Raw genomic sequence first — 17,685 nt, forward strand, 5'->3', positions numbered from 1 at the left:
AGTTCAATGTCATTACCACAAAACAACATTTATGCTCACTTAGATCAGCTGTTAGTAATGCAATGTTCGTTCCTTGCTACAGAAAGGAGAGCAGGTGGCATTGGATTTTGTGTCCTAGCACCCACCTCTGGAACTCTCTGCCACTGGCTATCAGAAATTAAGCTTACACAACCTTAAACATACAGGTAAAAACCTTGTTGTTTAAAAGGTATGACTAGAACCTTGCGACTCTTCTCCCTCCAACTTACTGCACAAACGCTGTGATACCCCTGGGTCTGGGTGTTACACAAATGTAAGAAAAACTAGAATCTGATAGTAATTCCGGCAGACTGAGTGGCCTAAATGGTAATTCTGTTCAGTGGTATCCTGCAGGTATTACTGGCGGAATACCACCAAACTTGGAATGCAGGCCACTAACTCTCAGAAGACTGCTGTGAAAAAACACTGACAGGCAATTTGAGTGTAAAGTTCAATGGTAAGACTTGATTAACGCAAGCTCAGAGTACCCACGAGGAGGTGTTTTGGGTGGGGAGGGGCAGGAACTGGGTGGGAATAGCCACAGGGATTAGCAGGGCCATGGTCAGTCAATGGGTGGGCCAATAGCCAAACTTCATATGCCATTTCTCCTTATCTGTACCCTAATGCAATCGTTTTAGCTTATAGGTGGCATTTTGACGCCACCTAATAGACCAAACTAACAATGGTCTGCAGCAGTGCAGATCCCTCTCATTTGAACATTCTCCACTTTCCACAGGTTCAAAGGCTAAGTCTTCCTCGTTGTTGGAATCTGTCGTTCTAATATTATAAGTTATTTTGTTAATACTATTCTTGTTGCTTCCAAGTTTAAAGCCATTTTTTAGCAGGATAATGTGGCCATATGTTATCTCTAGTACAGGCATCCAAAACCATGCCCTTAGCAAGCCCAACTAGGCAGTCCATTTCTGAATGTCCACACCTGCTCACAGACACCCATTTAGGTAACACCTACACCTTTCCTGGAGTGACATTTAGAATCCACAGTCGCTGTAATGGGTGTCGCGCACTTCCTAGAACCAACTGTCTGCTTTCGCCATTTTGTCTGGCAGTACTGTTTACTCATCTGGATCATGGACATCAGCTTTTTTACATTCTATGTGTTCTTGAATTTACTACCATTGTTCCATCTGCAGTTCAAAAAGCATCCCATACATCCTACCATGAAACATGTGCACACCTGGTTACTGCCCCATAAGCTACGCCTCTGGTGTAGACAGTTGGATGAATGTGCAGTGCCACCAGGTGCATTTGCACAGAACTGATGATCTTGTGAGCATTTTCACCTTTCTCACTAAAGAGGGCCAGTCCAGTGTTCACCCTAAGTCATTGGTTTTAGGGGTCCTGGAATGCCAAGATACTAATCCATGATCTGTCCATCATAGATACATAAAGACCCTTAACCCGCCGCCTACCATCCTCCTAGCCACACTGTGTTGATGAAATTCACAGAAACTGTGTTATGGAACTCCATCTGCGGAATGCACTCTGGACTGACATATTGTAATGCATTGCTCAAAAGCGCATTCCCTTTTAGAAAAAAAAAATGGTTTTATTGTGTACCAGTGGCTGAGATATGACTTTTAAAATGGTGGGGTTTAGGACGTGTCTATTCACAATAATGACTGGCAGAAGGTCCTCACTCCTCATATTTCCTAGCGACACATGTGCTTACTACTGAGCCAAGATGGTGATTTGTGATGTTCTTTATAATTTGGCCTCAGGTATGTTCGAGGCCACAATGTCCGCGCACCATTACCTCGTGAGCTCTCTTCTGAGGGCAGGGACCACTTTGGTCCTGCAGATGACCGGTGAGTGATGCTGTTGGCGAGGCGATGGGATTTTCAATGGAATACCCGCAGGCATTTCCTGTCTCTTTGAAGTCGCCCCCTGCTCTGCTGCTTGGCTTGCACAGCAGGCCAGATGAAAACATGTAAAGGGTGATGCAAGGCAGCCGGATGCCATTGACCTCATTGCCTTTCAATTTGAAAGGGGTGTTCAGTGATTTGGCAGTTGTCTACTGGGACTCACATTAGGGTGACCAGATTTAAAATTTAAAAAACCGGGACACGCAACTAACATAAAAGTAGGACTAACCCTTGAAAGTTGCTGTCAAGGAACTACACTTCAGTAGCGTTTGGAGGAAAAGGGGACGTCTGGTGACCCTACTCACTATCCCGATACAGCTATGGTGCTGAAGTGCCCCCTCTTTTGTGTGACTTTCTGCCTGGGTAAGTGTGCCCTGTTTTATGTCCCATGTTGAACTCGCAGAGAAAGGCAAACATCCTTACCTACATGGCTTGCCTCCTACTTACTTTTCCCATTCCCTTTCTAGATGCAAAGGGACCAAATAGGACCCGAGTTGGATCCACTGACCCTTCTACTTGCCCCCTGTACTTTAGCCCCCAGCTGATAAGGAAGCAGCATTGTAGGTGACTCTGGTCTGCAGCACACCACCATGCTGCAAGTCCAAGAGATGGGCATTATGTCACTTCCTGTGGAGTAGGTTGCGGTAATTTGGAAAAAGTTACGGCTTCACCTGACACGTCCTCCTTACTTTAGCTGAAAAGGCTGGGAACGCCTGGAAAACAGTCAAACATGGCACGGTGCAAATCGAACTTGAGCATTTCTAAAAGAAATGTCATAGATTATAATCGCAAAAGAACATTGTTTAGACATGCAGGGTCTGTGCTTGACTGCACCATTGCATGTATGGACAGATGCAATGACCCAGTAGTTGCTCGATCTGTCTCCAAGAATTCGACTGGTTCTGATTTGTTAATAATTTGCAAGCATGTTATATAGCATCCAAATCTACTTCCAGGATAGATATCTTGCCAACATCTCCATCACTGAGTTTGTGATGCAGCTACATATTGTTCCCCGTTTCCTTATCCTCTCCAGCACCACGCCCCCTGTAAAGTTCTAGTTCAGTCCTGCCGAGCCTTGGCCAATGTGACCTGCCCAATATGCTTTCAAATGATGAATTTGCACCTTGTTTACCAAAAAGGTCTTGGTCGAGAATCTGGTGTGGACCTGGTAAATCTTTATCATCTCCAAGGTACGCAACACTTTCTGATGACCTAGTGGTCCAGCAAAGTGACCCCTTTGGATCCAGCCTCCAAGCACTCTATGCAGGGCTGGGTGTGGTGATGGCCCTGTGCGTCAGGCTGCATCATGTACACCGCACAAGTGTGTGCTGTTCGGGACAAAATACAGCGATGGAGTGCTATAGATTTTTTGCCAGCAAGTAAGGCGATCAGTTTCGTTCAAAATGACTGAAAATATATGTTCGAATGAGTGATTCAGCCGAATTTCGGTCGTTGGAAAATTCCGAACAGCCGAAAAGTTAAACCAAATCACGCATTCAGTGCTGGTTGCTGCGGGTGTGTCCCCTGCACCCTTGCTCACTATATTGTGAGCGGCGGTTGCGGGGTGACCTTCGCAGCCACCTCCCCCAAAAAAGGGCTGCAAGAGTGTGCCCCACAACCCCCGCTCACTATACTATACTGTAAAGTATAGTGAGCGGCGGAGGTTGCGGGGGACGTCCCCCTACACAGCTGTCCCAAAAAAAAAAAAAAGACCCTGCAGCGCCGGTTCCCGATCACGGAAGTGAAAGGGAACAAGCGTTGCAGGGACCAGCGAGTCGGAGGCAAGCTAAGTAGGGGTGTGGGGGAGGCGGAGGGGTGTTGGTGGTGTGGGCAGAGGTGTGAGTGGGTGTGTGGGCAGGAGTTTGGCCAAGTCAGAAATGTTCAGGGGAGAAAAGACCAAAGGTTATTTCGAAAAAATGATCTCCAGTCTTTTCTCCCATTTATTACTCGGTCTTTCAACCCCAATCCAGGTGATCAGCCTATACTTCTCAGATAATGCCTTTAAAATGAAAAACAAAGCTGTTGTTAAAGGTATTTACATAGGCATATATGTATGTTGTGCAACCTCACATGTGCACTTGGATGTAATGAGTTGGCTGTGTAATCCACCCCGGAGACTTTCCAATGTATTATCTTCATTTTAATTGTAGGTGTCAGAAGGGATACTATGGTGAACGGTGTGTGTATTTGGAGCTGGTCACGCAGCCCATGAGTGAAGAATATGTGGCCCTGACAGCGATTCTGAGTGTTCTCTTTGTCATTGCCGTGGCTGTCGGCGTGTTTTTCGCATATAAATGGTAAGACCGTTTTTCCATTCATAATTTTCTCCAAGAGTGTTTTTTCTCCTGTGGCTCCGATTCGCCCAGTGATTGCACAGTCATGCCAAGGTTTATGTGAAGGTGCTGTAGACATTTACTTGACCTGATATGGAACAAAAGAAAACAGAAGTTCAAATATGTTGGGGCACCGACTGGGTTTTCCAAGTAAAGAAACAACATCCACAGTGGTTTAATCAAGGGTAAAATTGAAAGCACATAAAACCTTGCCCAGCCTTTGGTTTTGCAAAGACGCCTTTGGTCTGATTTTGGAGTGTGTGTGTGTCCGCGCTCCCACTCCTTTCCTATTGGGCAGTGACCAGGTTCAGCCTTGTTAGCGATGGTGCAACAAAGGATGTGGACAAGCTTATTAGAGTCTAGGCCTAACGCCTTACAAAACGAAACCATCCATAATCCAGTTCCTGAGATTTGCTAACTTTTTCAACAACGGCTTTTAAATCTCCCTACCCAACCCGTGTCCATATTTGAATATACCCAATGCCCCCCTGGCATGCCTCTCGACCCTTAACCCTCCTGGCTCTCAATCATTCCACTTTTTTCAGCCTAATCTCTGCCGGCCTGTGTCCCATATTCCCTCTTATCGCTGGAGACTGTCATGCCTAAATAACCTACCTTTTTAACTGTTACTCCCCTGCCTCACACATCTTAACTTCCAAACTGATGTTTAGGCTGACAAGTTTAGCAAATTCTACATATGTTCCCTTTTCATAGAACATTTCACATTCAGGCTCCGGGCCTTACAGTGGGCCAGTGCAATGCCTTGCGCGACATTTAGGTTTGTTGCTGAATGGTATCCATCATTAATGCTCAGAGAGCTTAAAACGTCGATACTGCCATTCCAAGCCTTCCAGTAGAGCAGCAGTGTGCATTGTGGTGAACGCAGTGCTAAGATATGCATATCCCTTTTATAGGTGTTCTGACAGAATTGCACACACTGGTGAATATAATGCTGAAAATTGCAGGTACTTTAACCACGGCTTCCATTAGACCAGCAAAGTGCATTCTGGGGATTTTAGTAATGAAAATGACATATAATCATTGAACAGCACATTGTAGAATATATATTCACTCCCGGGGAAGGGCGCTCAGCCAATCAGGTGCTGGAAATGTGGGCAAGAACATACAGTCTACCGCCCACATTTTTCAGCCACCCTTCCACTTCCCGGAGTGGTGCCATTTTGATTGTGGGAAGGCAACAGGGAGGCAAAGATATAGATCCTGGCAGATATTCCTCAATGCCTAGAAGTGCACTTAGCCCATTGGGGATGATAGTGAGCTGCTAAAAAAACGGTGGTTTTCTGCAGCATCTCACTTTGCCCCACTCACTGGTTGAAGATGGTGGGTGGGGTGGGCCCAGGGAGGGAGACGGGGAAGGGATCGGAATGTCTGCTGGCTCTTCCACTAATGGCCAAAGGAGGTGGCCAGTAATTTCAGAGGAGAATGGTTGGCTTTCTTTTGCTTTGCCCACGTTGTTACAAAACTTGAATGAAATACGTTGAAAAGAAAAATAATTAAAAGTGGCGCACATTCTGCTGGCATCATGTGCCTACTTTTTGGCATGCCAGACCCCTTTTCTTAATACTTATTTTGTCTCCATACAGGATATCTGGCTTAATTCTGCCACATCTAAAAAGGGATGGCAGAGTGTATTTCACAAGCTGGCGCATAGCCAAACTGTCTACCCAGCTTGGCTCCCGTGGTTGCCCTCTCCAAACTCCAAGGCATCTGCTGATCATTCTGTCAGACTATAACAGGAGCCAATGGCATTGTCCATGCCCCAGGCTCCCAATGAATGGCCCAGAGCCTCAAAGGAGGAAACCTCTTCTTGCCGTTTCCCACCCGTACAAATCCCCATGCACGTTACAGGAGCCCTACCCTTAATAGTAGTCGTAGTAGTAGTAATAGTAGTTTGTCATTTATATAGCGCCTTTATCCCATTATTATGGCCCCAACGTACGTGTGGTGAATGCCCTCGGGGAGCATGTAGATTGTTAGAATTAGAAGAATGTGGGTGCGCATTAGGCCTGTCCAGTTTTAGGGGGCCTGGGACACAATTTACGGCTGCAAAATATCGTGCTGATCCATTTCATGGCTCAAAAGTTATTAAACAGATTTTTTGCATTTCCTATGGATGATAGGTTTCACCTTAACTATCGGGCAACTTGTGTTGCCCCATAATACATAATATTTATATGCACTTCTTGTGTTTGTCTTAATGAATTCTATTTGAAAATGATTTTAAAGCTGCCTTGTTAGAAATCTCTATGGACCATATCTTACCCCCTGACCCTTATAACATTCATAACATGTGTCTTAGATTTGTGAATGACCACAGAAATGAAGGATTGTGCATTGAGAAGTGTCTTAGCTGTTTCTTTTCTGATAGTTCCATGCAGGGCAATTGCACAGATGTCCTCTTGATGAGCGACACAGCATATCTGCAGTACAATATCAGGTCAAGGATACCTTTTAAATAGGGATTTATCTCAATCTTTTTCCTAACTAAGACAAGCATTTCCAGTGAGAGGAAAAAGTGAGATGTCCAATTGCCACTCTCAAGTACAGTATACAATCTTTTCTGCAGTCTCAAGTGAGGTAGCACCATGCAATCACACCTGTACATCCAATTCCTTCACATGCCATAAGTAAACCTACAAATTGCCAGCCATGGCACAGTCGAGGCCTGATGGACAATACTCACCACAAAACGTCTGTTGTAAAATTATGAGCCAGCAGAGCACAATAATTGGATTGAACAAAAGAGACCTCAATGAGAAGGGACCTTACACATCTTGAAATATGGGTAACTGACACCCATAACTGATATGTGAGGCTGAAATTATCTAGATGAACCTGAAACTTGATTACACTGTGCACGTTTCTTCTCTTTGCTGTCTGTTACAGTAAGGACTGCAGGGTGCATTTGTTGTATCCGCACTTGCCCCCGATTTGCTAACATTAAAACCTTCTGCAACTACTTTGAGTTGGGTGAAGCGCACAGCAATGTAGCCTGTAACGGTGGTGTGCCAAGTAAACCGAGTCCATTAATTTTCAAATCTTTAAAATGACCCCACCTTATTAACAAATAGGGAACTCTATGTCTGACGTACTCCCTCATTCTATCAGCGCACAGCAGGTTCTCATACATCTAGACTGTTCTAGAAATACACTGACTACATGGAAATAATGTTTGGTGCTGCACGTAAGGGTTACATGCGTGACACAGCAGTCATAAGCCTAAAAACGAGACACCACATTTTTTTTGCATTGAAGTAATAACCCAAAAACAATCCCCCATGTCCATTTAAACTTTCATTTAAACTTTCACAGGTTATGACACAAACTTTTTGATTGTTGCTCTTTGAAGCAGTCCCAAATGTATCCTGTTCAATAGTGTGTATGTTATGATGCAACACTGAGAATATATCCTAGCCTAATTTTTTACCTTTATCCTCTGAGTCTTATTGATGCAAGTTAAGCTTTACACAATCTATTTTTACGAGATAGTGGGATCCTGGCATCACTCGTGGTTATCCTCGATCAACAGCAAATCCAGCTGTACTCTTCTTCTTTCTTCTTCTTGGGTCACGCCTGCAAGGATCATTCAGCAAAGGTTGTTTGAGCAAAAGTAACCAACACCCTCTGGCTCCAGCCCAGTGCTCTGCAGCACCAAACATCCTATGTTGAAAAGTGGGGATCATTCCTAGAAAGAGAATTGCAACACAGAATGGAAAGCAATTCAGAAACCACTCATATATCTAATCCAAAAGGTCGAATAATCACTGCACCTCGTTGCAAGGGAAAACAAGGTTTATTACATGCAAAATGGTCTCAGACGGTCCTGTAGAACCAAACTGACATGGAGCTTGTCTTATCTTAAGACATTGCAGCAGAGAAATCAAAATTAACTAAACTATGTATAATAACAAGAACAACATAATCCCTCCACCCTCATTGGCTACCACCTATAGAACATGCTAATCCCCTTTATAGACCTTGGGCCGATTGGCCACATCTAATCTAAACCCATTCTCCTAAACACGTGGTCCCCTACATCATCACAATCAAATCCAAGTACATGATTAGTGGATTCCCATTATTGATATATTTGTAAATTGAGACCATCATGTGATGTCCACCTCCCAGTTGCAGATGCGATCAAAGTAAACTTGCATGGCTAACTCTGCACTCATAGACAAAGCCTTCTCATCAACCCAGACACTGTTGCGCAGACACGCTGCCTCACCAAACCTGTACTTCATTTATTGGCATCACCTCTGCTCATTTTATCCCAAATCATGGAAAGTTCCAGGCACAGCTCCCCCCTTATCTCCTTCTAACCCCAGGTGCCCATGCATAACCAGGGCACCACTCTTGAGTCTGAATTTCAGGTATTTATTTGTTTTTGGTTGTGTGTCTACTTATAATTCATATGGGATGACCACTTATTTGGCAAACCAGTTGTACCTTAAATCTGCATCTTTACCATTGGCATCACAAAACCTTATTCTCTTTTTTCATGAATGTTTCTGTCAAAGTGTGCATCCCTATCAGCTCACAACCTAACTAAAACAAGGGGTGTGCTTTAACAGCAACACCTTCAATCTGCTCCAACGGTGGTACATTCTAATAGGTCTTTCACAAAAAGAATTGTTTGACCTGGCTGGGGCAGTGCACATGCATATTAAGTTAATACTCCATTAACTACCCATACTTCCTTCTTCATCCTATACTCATCATCCTTAGATATCCATGCCATGTACACATGATGTAAACTACGCCCCTTTTGCATACTCTTCTGGGGTACTTGACATGAAAAAGCATCCCTCCACCTCCTGCTAAACTGACCCAGCAATCAATATAATTCTCTGGGTCCAGTGGGGGTGTGATCAAGGTTCCCAGAGATTCCAAAGCCAGCTCTATTTTGACCATCCTTGCTGTCACAACCCCTCCCATCTTTCAGTCTTGGTGTACTTGTGTTTTGTGAAAGGAAGAGCTCTGCCCATCCTTATCAATACCATCATCATGGCGCTCTTCTGCAATGTCTTTGTGTAGCACCTCAAGATCATCTGACACAAACAAAAAAGCATGAGCAGAAAAAACACGATGGGAACAAGCATTTTCACTGCTATTTCTAACCACAATGGGACACATGAAAACATAAACTCATACCAATCATCAGCATTCACTCCGGCTTCCTTTTTCATAGTAATCCTCAAATTGTAAAGGGCCCCTAAAGCATGAGACAAAGACACATTGTCTGCATCATTTGGGGGAAGGACAGGACAGACGCATTTTCTTGCATACACCCCCTTCCATAGACATGAGCAAATACAAAACATATCTGTTTTGGAATGTCACAAGCCTGATTGCCCTTAGCTCACTCGTTATTGAGTTAAAACCCTGCTCTGTCTGGTTTGCCACCTAAAGCATGTACCATCTAGTTATCTCAAGCCACTTGCCGTAAGCTGCAGTGTGGATACCTGCATCAGGAGCAAGGCCAAAAAGGACTCAGTTGTGCTAAATCTGTGATATTGATCCGAGGAGTATTTTGATCAATATTTTGATCTTTTCTGGTGATGAATTCTTGGTGAGTGACAGGCACGCCTATCGGATGGCGGCTTAGATGGTTCTGGGGCTAGCACATTTGTTACTGGCAGATGGGAATCAGGAATTACTAAAACTGTGTAGTGTAGAGAGGTCAGCGAGCATACGCCCCTCCATGATGGAGCGAGGTGTAAATATGCATATTGTCCACACACCCAGTACACATCCATCAATGCTGTGGTACCTTCAGTCAGGTCATGGATAAACAATGTTTGTTCCTATGGGTGTATTGCCATTTCTTCAAAAGCAAAAGGATTACTCTGCAGGCCTCTGTACTTTAGCTGGTGTTTCCCTTAGCTCGTCCCATGTCAATTTTGGCACGCAGCGGACCCATGTCATGCCACAGTTCTGATTCACGCATACCACCATATCTTCAGGACACCCCACTAAGCCTCCCGATCCACAGCTCACTACTCCTGCCACCCATCTATTGTTGGAAAACAATTCTCCCTTCATCTTCAACAATGGCCATACCTTGCACTGGGCTTGCTCTTTCTTGTTAGCACGTTCTTCATCATCTCTGTCCATGATGCTTGGACAGTGTGTCCTTGGAAGAGGCTTTGTACTCTGCACAGTTCCAAGTGTACCAAACACTGGGCTATAAGAGGCAGCATTTCTTGAGGTATAGAAAACTTGGGTGTGCAAGTCGCAATTGGTATCAATGAGCATACATAGCACCTCTCGTTTGACTTCTCCCTCACCACGCACATGTGATTATACCACATGTTGTCTGATTCGGGGTGGTGCACATCAGCCATGGTGTCAAAGATTACCCCTTTATATTGGTTGTACTCTATCTCTTCTTCAGTTTCCCTCCTAATTTGTGCTATTCCCAAATTTGTATCATTTTCAGAGACATCGCTAAACCATCCCTTTATATGTCCCCACCATAAACAATTATCACGAAAAAACACTATGCAACCTACAAAGGAAAGACATATACAACATAACATAACTATTACACAACTTTTGCAGGGTTGAGCCTGCAGAGGCAGAGAGAAAGCAGACATGCACTCAAACAAATGCAAATTCTTTATCATGGTAAAGGGACTCATCTGAAGCAATATCAAAGAAACGTTATGACTCTGCTCCACAGATAACAAAGGAGGTGATGGATGGAAAGTTTGGAATTATTCCTAACCTCTGGCGTTGTTCTGGGCAACCCTCCAGACCATAGTTCTTCTCCTGCCAAACAATTACAAAAGGGGAAAGACCATATGCAAATCAAACTTGCTCCAACCCCAAAAGGGACAGTCCAGCTCAAACTGCTTGATCGGATCCCTTCTGCATGAGACCAAACGCATCCCCAAACATGTTTCCGCCTTCTTGGATCTCATCAGTGAGGGGTAGCTTCGGTCTCTAGGCCCAGTAGGCATGGGACCCATGTCTGGGCATGTCCAGTTTGTGTTGGATTTCCCCTTTGGGGGTGGTACCAGACCTGATTTGCGTATGGTCTTTCCCCTTTCTGTAATGGCTTGGGTGAGGAACGATGGTCTGGAGGGTTGCCCAGAGAAATGCCAGAAATTAAGATGTATTCTAAACCTTACAGCCATCACATCTGTTGTTTTGATTTAGTCACACTGAGTGGGACGGGTGTGCCCAGATGTGTGTCCCATGCCTGCTGGGCCTAGAGACCCAAGCTACTCCTCACTGATGAGGTCATATGAGGCCGAAAAATGTCTGAGGATGCTTGTGGTCTTGTGCATAGGGGATGTCACCTAGCAGTTTGGGCTGGACTTTTCGTTTGGGGTGGGACCAAGCCTGATTTGCATATGGTCTTTCCCCTTTCTGTGAAGGCCTGGCAGGTGAAGAACAATGGTCTGGTGAGTTGCCCAGAGCAATGCCAGGGGTTACGATTTATTCTAAACCTTCCAGCCATCACCTCTTTTGTTTTGCTTTAGTCATCCCAAGTGGGACCGGTCTGCCCAGACCAGAAGTGGGTCCCGTGCCTGCTGGGCTTAGAGAAGCAAGCTACTCCTCACTGAAGAGGCCCAACAAGGCTGAAACTTGTTTGGGGATTCTTGTGGTTTCGTGCAGAAGGGATGTGACCTAGTAGTTTTGGCTGGACTTCCCCTTTCGGGTTGGGACCAAGCCTGATTTGCATATGGTCCTTCCCCTTTCTGTAATGGCTTGGCAGGCAAAGAACATTGGAATGGAGGGTTGCCCACCGCAGTGCCTGAGGTTATAATGTGTTCTAAACCTTCCAGCCATCACCCAGGGATGATATTTAGGGGTTCCCAGGGCTCTCCCTGGCAACCCCTGAGGTTGCCTTTGCTACCCATGTGGTATCCCTTGCTACCACTAAAAAATGTTTTTAAAAAATTGTTTTTTTTAGAAATGTAAGCTCTTGGGCTGTGGCCAATGCCATGTGGCTCTTTGTTTCTAGAGTGACTGGGATTCTTGTTCAGGCTTCTTAAAGAAATCGGGGGTTCCACTAGTGTAACACTTTGAGTAGTGACCCTAAATAAGATAGAATAGGAATAAAAAATAATTTGTCTTTCTGGAATTCTATACAATAATTGCTAGATTTATTAAAGGTTTATTTCAGGCACACTTCAAGGGGTGAGTCACTGATTTAGTCTGTTCTTAAACACTTCAAATTCACAATGCAGACACAATCCTCCAAAAAGCATTTAGAGTAGAATGAGCATCCATTTCAGACTATGTATTTTACTTTGCACAAGTTGCAGTTATAGCATGTTTTTTTTCTGCCGATACATATGGTGACTCATTCTTGTATGACATGTATATCATGTTACAGTGATATAGTAATCATATTTTTCATAGTGTACTTAGGAACAATGCTATGTGATACCATTTCCTGTTTTGTCAAGGGGTAAAAGATTGTGTTCCATCAATTCCTGTGATGTCACTTCGGGGTGGGGGTCAAATGACATCAGTTCCTGTGATGACATCAGAGGTCAAGGGTCATGTGATGTCAATTTCGCTACCACCGGCATTTTGGTGAAATTACTTCCCTGCCATCACCTCTTTTGTTTCGCTCTACTCCACACATTTCATTCAGAAAGGCAAAAGCAAAATAATTGATCCTGACTGAAGTCTAGGTTTTCTGTTTGGGTCTACCGACATTCCCTCAGCTCACCTTCTCCCTCCCAACCATCCTAGCAGGTTTAGCTGTGATTGTAGTCCGGTAGGTAGCCACCGTTTTTGACCTAAATGCTTTATTGGAACACACTCTTCTCATGGCTACATAGGATTCCCAGTGTATACCCATTACCCATTCTGTGTTTTCGGTGCATATTAGCAATGTGTTTGAACGAATATAACTACCCTTTATAACTGGCTTTTAATCATATTTTGTTTCTTGGCTAATACACCTGTTAGCCTTGCCAATTTGGCCTGCATCACTGATCTAGAATGTCTTTATCACTGCACCGTTGGTTTCCCCATCCTCCCCCATTACACCTTCATGCTTTCTCTTTTACCTGTCTAGAAGAGGGTTTCCTTTCGGTGCTGTACCATAGGTGTAACGCCAGACAGAACTCTACCTTGCACAGGTAAGTTGTGCACTGGTGACTTCATGTGGGAGGAAGGGTGAGCCTTGCTCTGACATGCAACCTTTCAATTGCCAGGGCTTAACAGTGTTTCCAGCACAAGAATGTTTGTGGTACTGTCAATGGTGATTGTTTGGCTTAAAGCATAAGACCGCGTGCTCCCTTCTGGCATTTCTAAGAGCATGGAACGTTTCTATAGAAACAGAATACACCCTGCACGACTAGCTACCCAATTGCGGAATGCCGCTATGTAGCCTTGGAAGCTTATCTGTCAGCACATACAACCTGAGCAAAGTATGGCATCTGAATAACAAAGCCGAAGAATGAATGAGAAATGTTGGCCTAGCAGCTCCATTTGTTTGGCGACACACTACCTCCCAACATTTGGAGAAAGACAGAACGGTATGTGCTGGGATGGGTGGGCCGCTCTGAACCTGATTTAAACCAGTTTGGGCAAAGACGGTTTGAATCAATCTGAATTATTCCAACCTTTTGGAGATGAGACGCAAAATGAGTCGGACGATTTCAATGCTGATTAGATCAGATAGAACAGAAAAAGTGCCTGTTGTCCTAATCAAACTCGTTTTTTTTTGCTACCTTTCTTCCCCATAATATGTTTTGAAATCACAAATATTAATATTTTGTTAGTAGGACACAGTTTAGTTTAAAATCAATTTGAACCTGATATAACCCAGTAGGTGTCTATGGGTTCAAATGGCTTGAACCAATTCAAATCACAACATTTTTGATTAATGCGATTAATTCATGGCTCGGATCCTCTCCCAACCAGTCTGTTTAAGGGGTTCGACTGACTGGAACCGTTAATGTCATGTTTCGGTCCATGATTAAAGCAATGCATTTTAAGGCTCACCAACAATAAGATTACATTATTAGATATGACCCAAACTATTGAAACATGAAGGAGACTTGCACCATGTTTATGTTTGGTTGTTTTTTTTTTTTTACCTGACTTTATAGCATGCATTCATTGATCTTACCAGATGCGGCAATGTTGAGTCTTTGCTTGATGATAAGGAAGCCGCTGGGTTAGCGGTAATGAATGGAGATTTCCTGAAATAACGCTTAAAGGGTTTATGAAACTCTGCACGCAACATATTTTGTAATCCATTTCCTTTGTTTTAAGGATTGAAATGGGGTGTGTACACTGGTGGATCGTACTGCTATTGCGCAAATGTGTCTTTTTTTTAAAATGCAGAAAAGGTCACTTTTGAAAAGAGATGAGAAGGTTCACCATGCAGCAATCTTTTTCCTGCCATGACAGAATGTGCTTGCATCTTTCTTTAGTGCAGAGAACGTGTCATTTCTATCTCCATGGTAATGGGAAAACATGTAGTTGTTCTACAAGTTATTTCATCTCCAAATGAGGCTGCATAATGGATTCAGCATATACCCCTCCTAACCAGGCAGTAGAAACAGGTGGTATTTGTATATATTGCCTATTCTCATCATAAAGAGGGTCTTACCTTTAAAGCAAGAACTTAGGCATCCAACTATTTTCAGATGTGGGTGGCTCCGAAAACAAAGTGGGTCTTGTTTTTCCTCATACAAGCCCCTCCTCTTACCCTAGCCTGCATTGGATCTTCTGTATGTCACAGGAATGCAAGAGTTACCATACCCAACCACAAGATCACACATGGCACGCCACTAACACGCCCCTCCATTCCCTGCCTCCCAGGATGAACCTGATGCTCCCCCTGTTCTTGCCCCATTCTCTGCCTCATAACATGGTCATAATCTTGCCGGCTCACCCACCTCCAATGTCTGCCTTGCCCTGCCGGACCTCTGCTGCCTTCAACAGCTGGTCCCTTTCTTAACACATATACAGTCCTGAATAACTCTGGCAAGGTAATTTTCCCACCCTAAATTGGGATGAGATTAACATATTTTATCTTTTAATTGAGGAAGTTTTGGTAGCCATTTGGTAAGTATCAGGAAGAGGCAGGACGGATCAGCAATCCAATGTTTGCATGTGCTCCGGAACCTTATCACTGAGGACACTAGGCGAGGAAGTATCACCCCGGCATATCCACCCTGCAACCACAACGTACCACTCGTGCATATCCTCCTTGCATACATGAGCCTCTAATCATTTCTGTGACCTGTTGGGCCACTATAAAGTGTAGAGACAGACTCCTTTCTAGGGAACAGCCTATTAGGGTTTCCACAGGTCTCATCTGATGCACATGCTACTCTTCTACCAGGAGGATATCCCAGGGGCAATGAGCTTGCCTTGGTAACAAAACAATGCTGTGCAACATGGGTTCAGTACCCGGTCCCATCCCATTCCTAGAAGCTGAAGGAGTCCGGCAGTAAGTGTGATATAAATGACTACTAAAACAAAACTATATATATAACACCTGTACCTGCCTTTCTGTTCCTATTTGTAGGTACAAGAGGACGCTATGCAAGAAGCAGCAGCAGCCATCAAAGGAGTACAAAGAAGTCCCCACACTCAATGCTTAGACCAGAGGAATGTATTCACCAGTGTTTATACACCAAAGGAGCATGCATTGGGACACTGGCAGATCATGGGTGTGCATGGTGATCAGCTGCCTGGTGAACGAACAGAAGAGGTGACTGAATCACCCAAGCCATCCTCCTGGAGAATCTGTGTCCTGCACGCGACCCCAGCTGGGGGCCTCAAGATATCCATTGCGTCTCCTCCTTTATGGAGGGCCTGAGGAAATACAGAGGCTTGTGGTGTGGGATTGACTTGCATGAGATGTTATGGTCTGTTACGATGTCCCAGAGACCCATGCTTCAAAGTTGGGCAAAAAGGATTCCATCTAGTGCTTCGTGGCTCGTGGAAATTCGGCCTGCAGTCATGTCATCTCCAGGGCTTTATATGTCACCTTCCAGAAAACTGCTTCAACCGCTCCGCGAAGAGCTACCCTCCTTGTTTCCATATGACTGCTTTCTGAGACAATGGGGGGCAGGGGCTTGAGGCTCGCGGTCACTAAAGTGGTCTTTATGTGCTAACTATTGTAATATACATATGTTTCATGGATACTGAATGCAAAATGTACACCGAACAAATGTAAATCCATACAGGTCTGTTAACTGAGCACCTTGTCGGGCAGATACTTGCTTTCCTCTGCTGTGCTCGTGGGTTGGATGGGGTTCAACTCTCACTGCCCAAAATATGTTTGTACTAAATGGACTCCCTGGAAATACGCGTTTTATAATATTTATTGTAAAGCCAAGTGGGTCTCATCTTGACGTGTATACTATCCTGTCAGACAAGGTGCTTTTTGGAGTTATCTTTTTTCACAACTATATCAAATATTTTGAATGGGATTCTGCGTGTAGCAGCTTTACAAATGTGGACAATTCAACAGGATTGTGATCATTGTTTCTTCCAAATGGCTGATTGTGTGCTATGTGCAGGGATGTGTGTAAAGGTATTTTGTATCCACTCAGAGTCGTTTGAAAGATCAAGGATTTCAATTCATACTCGTTACATCACAGTTTCCCTTATGCTCATAAAGTTTATATAAATGTGTCTTTTTCTATTTCAAAGAAGTCGGTTAGTTTATTCATAAAATATTAAGCCATGAAAAGCTTTCTGAAAAGCAATCTTATTAGGTTTTGTATTGGTTGGTATTGTGCTATATGTTGCTTTTTTTAATTAAAGCTGCCCCACACTGGCTAGCATTGAGTTGCCTTAATATATAGGTACTGTAAAAAATAAAAAATGGGTTTTATTATTTTTATCTTTATCCTTTTGTTTATTTGTGCTTATGTAATGGGTGAAATTCGGAGTCATTTCTAATGACATATGTGGTGCATGAAACCCCAGGTATTTTCAGTTTCTTTAAGTGATCACATTAACAGCTGGAGAATTGGCTACATTAGTCTCTATCTACTTTTCAAAAAATATAAGAAATTCCCTTATGATATATCAGATTAATATTGACCAGATACACCAAAATATCGTGCCATTGGGCTCAGCGCTTCCACATAAAGGTATTTTTGGGATCAGTGCTATGTAAAAACCAGTTCAAGGCAGCTAACTAAGATAGCACAAGGGAGATGGGTACCAATTTAGCAAACAGCAAGTTCAACCACACTGTATGGTGGAGGGCTCCCGGCTCAGAAATAACACTCTGCTTGAGCCTGAGGCAGAACGCATCCTGCCTATGCCCAGCGTCTTATTTATTTGTTATATATTTTTTAGCACTGCTACTGGACGTAGGGCCACATCAGCTAATTCTTTTTGCCAATCACACTTCTCCCGAGGGCAGCCCACTGGTCTTATTCTAGGCTGCCACCAGCAGGGTGAGGGTAGACTCATGTTAGCGA

General features: G+C 43.9%; 1 protein-coding gene across 3 annotated transcripts in view; it reads left to right on the forward strand.

Annotated features, from left to right (window-relative positions):
• The window catches only part of EREG (epiregulin), a 147,090-nt gene extending 129,988 nt beyond the window's left edge, over positions 1-17,102 (forward strand). For all 3 annotated transcript variants that reach the window (XR_011282177.1, XM_069630647.1, XM_069630648.1), the window contains 2 exons: positions 4,055-4,201; positions 15,771-17,102. Coding sequence is in view for 2 of the 3 variants with exons in the window: in XM_069630647.1 (XP_069486748.1) it covers positions 4,055-4,201; positions 15,771-15,846 (223 nt within the window). In the remaining variant the exon portion in view is untranslated. The remainder of the gene's footprint in view (positions 1-4,054; positions 4,202-15,770) is intronic.
• Positions 17,103-17,685: the final 583 nt, after the last annotated feature.

Source organism: Ambystoma mexicanum, chromosome 6q (genome assembly GCF_040938575.1).
Source record: "Ambystoma mexicanum isolate Mex_15411 chromosome 6q, UKY_AmexF1_1, whole genome shotgun sequence".
Lineage (NCBI taxonomy): Eukaryota > Metazoa > Chordata > Amphibia > Caudata > Ambystomatidae > Ambystoma > Ambystoma mexicanum.